Genomic DNA, 7,754 nt, shown 5'->3' on the forward strand with positions numbered 1-7,754 from the left:
CACCAAACAAAAAAGAAAAAATTGTCCAATTGTTATGAAATTCGGGATTCTGATTGTTAAAAATATTCTTGATATAAAATATATTGCAATTGTTGGATTGTGTGACTGTTGGTGTATCGGTGTACACTGAGCCTTTGGATAAGGATTTTGGCATTTCCGATAAGCTTTTGGTCCTCGGTTTTATTCGTTGCTTGTTCCGCCAAATCTGATGGGGGATTGGTTCATGTGCATGGTATATTTTCTGAAAATTATATCTGTTATGTTATGAGTATTGGATAGATATGCTGTTGAGCTGGATTCTGTTATAGTGTATTGCTACTTGTATATGTAGGTGGGGTAGTGTGCACAACACTTGTGTGGGGTTCCTGAGCGTGGTGGACTTCATGTAAGGGGTAAAACTCTTGCAGTGTGGGTATAAGGTGAACTCCTTATACTTTTGAATAGGTTGCAGACATCCGTAATACCTACATTGTTCTCTGGCCAGTAGGATTATGATTTGCATACTCGTATGATGTATGTTTGAGGATGCATACACACATGACATGGACATAAACGGCATTACACACTCATTTGATATATTGCATGGCATGCTCATTTTATATATTATATTGTTTACTGCTATAAATGGCCCGGTATAGCCATTCCTTTTATCTTGTTATTAATCTGCTTCTTTATATACTGCATGCACTGTTTTAGAACTTATATTATACTTGTAAGTGAGTTTGGGGTGGAGGATTCCTTGAGGACCCCTTGTCTTACTGAGATTTCTGTTAGAAATCTCTCCCCATTTTGGGGCACATTTTCAGGAGATGACTGTAAGAACCTGCACTGTTAATTTAACAATTTAATTAATTAATTATGAGATTAATGAGATAATACCATAATTGACTCTAATAATTATGAGAAGGCTTAAATAATTATGGTAAGTGATTAATAATGTTGAAAGTCCCTTTTCTGACAAAAAGTGCAGATATCGGTTCTGCCTCACGGTATAAATGCGTATCGATGAAGTATCCGGAAAATTATGAAAAGTGTGTATATATTACTAGAATAATATATAGGACTAGTATAATAAGTTTGGAGTCAAAATAATGAGAACTGGCGTCAGAACTGATAGAGGCTACGTAAAAGTGCGTACCGGCAAAGTGCTGCGAAAAATAAAATAAAAATATGATAAATCTTATAAAAATGGCTAGGTTCAGAATCCAAAGTTTGAGATTAAAATAATAAGCGTAGCCATTAGTGCTAATACCGACGGTTAATTAAGTGGACCTATAAAAGCTAAAGGGCACAAAACCCTAGGCTGATTTCCCATCAGCTCTACGTGCCTCTCTTGTGCCTCATTTCTGAACTTTCTTCTCCTCATGAAGTCTTGACCTTTAGGATTGAGAATGGACCAAGATTACATCTTTTACATTGATTCTTCCTCCTTGGTGGTCCATTTTTGGAGGGTTAGCCTCTGCTTGGTGGCGTGGTGCTGCTGCCACCTTTTTTGAGAGAGTGTAGAAGCCTTTTCCTTGGTTGTTGAAGCTTCAAGGAGTGATCTTTGAAAGGAAAGAACCATTCTTGTGTACCAAATTCGTGGCTTGGCAAAGTCAGAACCTTGGAGTTATGTTGGAAGCTCCAAGCCACTCTCTTTTTCTGAGTTTGAGACACTTGAGGTACACCATGATCACCTCTTTGGTATTTTCATGATTTAAGCTTGTTTAATCCATTAAAAAGAAAAACTTTGATCATTTGAGTTAAGGACTGATAATCTAAGTCTAAAATATGGTAATGAACATCTGCTTACGGAGTCATTGGACTCCAAATCGCTTTTGGACCTTTAAAAATAGGTTTATGCAGGGAACAACTCAAGTTTCTGCATTCTGTCTGATAAGTATTCGAATACTCGAAAAGTATTCGAATACTTATCAAGGGGTAGTCGAATACTCCGTGAAGGAGTATTGGAATACTTTTATGGGAAGAAAAGTATTGGGATACCTTAGAAGAAGTATTCGAATACTGGGTATTATTCGGATACTGTGGGAATTGTATTCGAATACCTTGTGGTATTCAGATACTAAGTGAAAAGTATTCAGATACCTTGTGGTATTCGGATACTTAAGTGAAAGTATTCGGATACTTTCTGGTGACATGGAGTATTCGAATACTCATAGAGGAGTATTCGAAAACCTCATGCAGAATTTGCATGAAATCACCTAAAACAAGTTGGAAGCCCAATTCACTTAATGTAACCTTAGATAATGAATATTAATGATTATTTATTGTATAAATAGATTGTGATTGTACTATTTGTGGGCATTGAGCCAGTGTGGACTTGGCTTGGATTGATTGCTTAAGAGGTAAGCTTTCGTGTCATCGGTTTAGCCATTGTTGGTTCCACCATACCCCAAGGGGGAATGGTTTATATGCATGATGTGTTTTCATGTATTAAAATTTGAAATGCTGTTGAGCTGTTATGTGCAAGTGCTTCATGATATGCATATGTTGTGCCACCTAGACGGTAAGCCTGAGTATGTGGAAACATACAATAGGATGATTCTGTGGGTGGGTGCAAGTGGTTTCTTGCACTAATTGTAGGTTATAGACGTATGTAAATCCTACATTTCTCTGGTCAGAAGAATATTTGACACTCATGACATGATTATCTGCTACATTGCACTGATTTTGGAACTTATACCGTTTTACTGCTTTTAGAACTTATATTGCCCATGTAAGTGAGCTTGGGGTTGAGAGATCCTTGAGGACCCCTTGTCTTATTGAGATTTCTGTTTAGAGATCTCACCTCACGTTTGGGGCACATTTTCAGGTTCAAGTAACTCGAGGGGTTGATACCTCGGGCGGCAGGAGGCTGGAGGTGAGTTGAGATATATGTTGTTTATGATGATATGATTGGATGCTGACATGTTATTTATTTATTATCATGTTATTTGATTTTAGACTCTGTTAGGCTTTGTTGCCTTATTTGGTGAGCATGAGGGTTGTCCATGCCACATTGTCTTGACTTTGTTTATTTAGATTCGAGTTGTATTATGTATCAGAATTATGGTCCGGACTACGTGTTGTAGTTCCGTGAATTAGATATTCACGTATTCTATATTATGAGGTTATTCAGTGTATTTAACTTTTATTGCAATTTACATACAGACAATGTTTTGAAAAAGGATTAAGTAATCAACTTGGTTAATATTAATGACGTCATAATTGAAAAGAAAAAGTTTATTTTTCATTTTAATTAAGCGCTGCTTAATACGATGATTTGATAACAAACCAGGTATACACGAGGTGTTACAATGACGTTCGTGAGACGGACACTGATAGAGGCAAGAGGACAACATAGAGATTTCATTATTGTTATAGTCATGCATATTATGATTATTCATTCTACCCTGAGGAGACTTTATTATGACTAGACTTGATGGATTATGTTGTTATCTGTGGTGAGCATAGGGGTTGTCTGTGCCACTATTAAATAGTATATTTTTTGTGACTTGAGTTTTTGTATTGTAGCACCATGAGTTATCGATGCTTTTGAATTGTTATTTATGAGTACGAGGTAATTCAGGTTTTATTTTAGTTTTGCAATTACATAAGGATTGTTATTAAAAGGAAAAGTTAATCCACCATGAGGATTAGCCATGTTTATTTGAAGAAAATAGTACATTGCTTCCGCGTTTAATTGTTGTAAGTTGCGCTTTAAATACCATTTGTATGTTAAAACAACGGCTGCAGATGGGGTGTTACATTTTGGATGAGTTTTGTTTGGTTTTTATGTTGGAAAAAGCTTAAGGTTACTTAAAAGAAGCTATATAAGGAAATTGCTAACAACTTTGTTCATTTGATTATGATCTATGAACATTTGAGTTTTTGTATTCAATATGAATTTCTATGTATATTTATGATGAATTTTGAAATGGTTTTGTGTTGGAAATTGATTGTTTAATCTTGTAAATCAAAGACTATATCTTGAATTTTGAAAAATTGCATGAATTAAACCTAACCCTAACTTTTAATTTCGGCCATGAATAGTAAATTAGGATTTGATATGATTTGATGATGCTTGTATGTTAATTGATGTGGTGTGATGTTTAATTGATGATTTAAAGTTTAATTAATGATTTGTATGTTATGAAAAATGCATGCAAAGTGTTGATGTTCAAGTTGTAAATTTGACTATGCATACTAAGTGTATGATAATGATGTATTGATATATGATTGATGATGGAATTAAGAATGTGTGATGATTTGTTAATGAATTGTGTGAAGAAAATACAAAGAATTCCTAAGTAATTACCTAAGCATTCAATTTTGCCAAACCTAATTAAATTAGGGTTTGTATGTAAAATGATGAATTGAATGTGTACAGCATGGATTCAAAGTGTATTTGGTTGTTTGATGTCAATCGAAGTGAGGATCATGAACTTGTGAAGATAAATTGACACTTGTATCCATGATATTTAATTCATTTTGAATGATGTTATGTGTATTTGGTGTATAGTAAAGTGTAATTGAATGATTGGTTTAAGTCTTTGAACTTGTGAAGATAAATTGACATTTAAAGAATCAATGAAGTAATGATTTTGAATAAAAGGTTAAGTATATGTTTTGATGTATGATGAATGGTTAAATGGAATGTTGATTAGTGTTGTAGAAGCGTGAAAATATGTGTGAATTAGTATGCTAGCTGTATCCACCAACTTTAATGAACATTGTTATTTCCATCGAACTTTATTAAACTAGATATTAAACAACATATCCCAAGCTTCAATCATGAGCATTTTTTCAGAACTCTAATTCCCTTCCAATGGGACTCCATACAGTAAGAATCATAATCTTGTGCGTAAACCCCGAACTTGAAGGAATGGTAGGTACCGCCACGGCCAGGAGCCACATAAACCAGAACTCCATCAATGTAAATCTTCAAATACGAGGCATCGACGTCATGGATCACATTTAATTTAAACCATCTCCCCCACATGTTTGGAACCAAAACCGGATTCGTATAATACGTAAGAGAACCGTTATATGTTCTAAGCATAAAAGTGGTGGCATGAGGAGGGGCTGACCCGAATACTTGCATAATACACACGCCAGAAGTACCATTCCGCACAAAACCATGCCCTTCAAATTGCCATACCCCAGAGTTATAACCGTAGCCCTGAAAGGCCAAGGCAATAAAACCATTAGGAATTGGCATATACAAGCCTGTAACTTTTTAATGAAATATAAGCTTTTGTAATTTTACAACAAATATAATTCATGTACGTTGAAGAGAAAATAGGAGTACAAAAATTAAGCAAAAAGATTGCTTACTCTAATGCCTATTTCAGTTCGGGGTAAGGTTCTGCTATTTATGGAGTGTGGATCGTCCGTGGAGTACACCCACATCTTGTGCACTCCATCTACAAAGCTATAACGTTCGCTTTCAGGTACATTATAAGGCTTCTGAACTTCAAGATTTGATTGGTTCAATGGAAGATCCGTGAACCCAAGGGTTGGATCCACCGGCGAGCATCTTGCCACGTGGATGAATGAATAACAAACAAGTAAGTTCAGAACAGCAACCATGGCCTTGCAAATATATCCCATTCTTCCAAAAGGATCCATTGAGATTTGGATTTGAAGTGGCTTATGGCAACTTAGTCAAATTATAGTGTAATATACATATATACAGGCGTAGGAGGGGGAGTACCATGAGCTCAGAGCTATGATGCACAGACACTTCAAAATATCTGACGTGTCGTATTCAATATTTTCTGACACTTTCCAACATGTGTTGCAGAGACTCAAAAAAAGTTCAATGGTTGCTTTGCGTTGCATTTTTTGTTCTAACTATTAGATTTGTTGGATTATGATTATTATTTTATTGAATTTAATATAAATATTTGTGATATTTTATGTTTTTTTTGCAAAATTAATAGATATAAATTATATACAAAAAAAAATAGATATTATAAATTTAGCTACATTTTTTTGTAAAATTATTAAATATTAAACATAATATACACTACATAAATTAAAAATATTATTTAATATCAAAATGTGTCCTAACATATTAAAACCTAATATTTTTAAGAATTAACGTATCAAAATATCATATCATGTCTTGTGTCAATATCAGTGTTACATAAATTGTTGAGAATAATCTCTTCTCCAAGAAGACGGCAATCGGCTGAAAGTAGCCGTTTGTAATGAAATCATCGTCTCATCTTGATAAGATTGTAATATAAAATGTAATTAATAAATAAACTAGAGCTAAATCTAGTACTGAACCCAAACTAAACCACTAAATCCTACCGCGCGCTGTCTTCTTTTCGACATAAAGATCCGTAGCTATTTTCTAAAACTAACTTTGATTTTACCACCTATCTTAATATAAGAAATGTGAGAACTGAGTGATGAAAGATGGATTTTTCTAACTAAATGGTCACTTTTGAAATGTCTAAGTTGATGGAGTTCACGTATTAGCACAACCGTCGCACGCATTCAGTGCCACGGTGGTAGTATAACTATATATTTTGATAAATATATAATTATAATATTAAAATTATTTTTTTAAGAAATTTATCGACTGATGCGCAAAGAAAAAAAATTAATATTATAATTATATATTTATTAAAATATATAGTTATAATATCATCGTTGCGCTGAGCATTCAATAAGAGTGTAGCATTAAAGTTTTATTCCATATATTACTATATAACAAATCAGGAAAGAACAAGACATCTTATCTCATAAAAATCTCTAATTAATGAATGTAAAGTTTACCCAATGATAATAGTTTACTAGTAAATTAAGCAGGTGGATGTAAGAGTATGTGTTCGATCTTTCTTAGTATCGTCTTTGGGAGACGTTTAAAATTTTAATTCCAAGACCCATTGCGAATCAGAATAATCGTAAAACGATAAACTGATTGAAAATATCCAAAAAAAAATATTTCAAAAAAAAAAAATGAACATAAAGTTTTATAAACATAATACCCGGTGTTATCTTGGCACAATTATTTTGATTATTTCATCTTATTCGGCGAGAAACAACAAAATTAGTTGCTTCAAAAATGAAATATGTTTTCCACATTATTTTTTACGCCTTCCTATTTGAAAAAAGAAAATATATATGTTTTTACCTTATATACCTTCAAAAATATAAAAATAATATAATAAGAATGTTATGTGCTGTTAACACACATATAATACGTTCATGGAGGGCCTAGAGAAAGCAATTAAGTAGTAAAATTTGAATTTGAAAAGGAAGGTATTATCAAATGGTGGTAGCTCAATTGACGTTTGAGAGCTAAGCATGTGGGGGTGAGAGCATGTGTTCGAATCTCTCCAGTACCATTTTTGGGAGGAGTTTAAAGCCTTAATCTTGGATCTGCCCCGAATCGGATTAGTTGCGAAGCAATGAACCAATTGGAATATTTCCAAAAGAGAGAGAGGAAGGTATTTATATTTCTTTGTAGGACTGATAATAAATTATTGAATGCATTAAAAGAACAACAATAGTTAGGCCAATCCTACCGTAAGAAAAACAAAAAAAAATATTAGTAATAAGCGACTGTATCTCCAAGAGTGCTGGATTGCAAAATTAACTAGCTTATGCATGCAGCCTATTGAAAACACCTAACAAAGTTTATTTGTTTAAAATTACTATGTCATTGTTATAAAAAAAAAAAAAATTACTATGTCATTTATCCATCTGTATCTGTATTGTGCCTTCCTGAGAATGTGAACTTGCAGCTGGCTTCTTTG

General features: G+C 33.6%; 1 protein-coding gene across 1 annotated transcript; it reads right to left on the minus strand.

The window, feature by feature from the left end:
• Nucleotides 1-4,703: 4,703 nt before the first annotated feature.
• LOC133293980 (citrate-binding protein-like) lies at nt 4,704-5,610 on the minus strand. The gene is made up of 2 exons (XM_061492617.1): nt 5,317-5,610; nt 4,704-5,161 (listed from the first exon to the last, which is right to left on the minus strand). Exons 1-2 carry the CDS (start codon nt 5,608-5,610, stop codon nt 4,772-4,774), a joined length of 684 nt encoding a protein of 227 aa, XP_061348601.1. The 3' UTR covers nt 4,704-4,771.
• Between the last annotated feature and the right edge of the window lie 2,144 nt (nt 5,611-7,754).

This window comes from Gastrolobium bilobum, unplaced genomic scaffold (assembly GCF_033153095.1).
Source record: "Gastrolobium bilobum isolate Gb01-03AN ecotype WA unplaced genomic scaffold, APGP_CSIRO_Gbil_v1 utg10371, whole genome shotgun sequence".
In the NCBI taxonomy this organism is placed as follows: Eukaryota; Viridiplantae; Streptophyta; class Magnoliopsida; order Fabales; family Fabaceae; genus Gastrolobium; species Gastrolobium bilobum.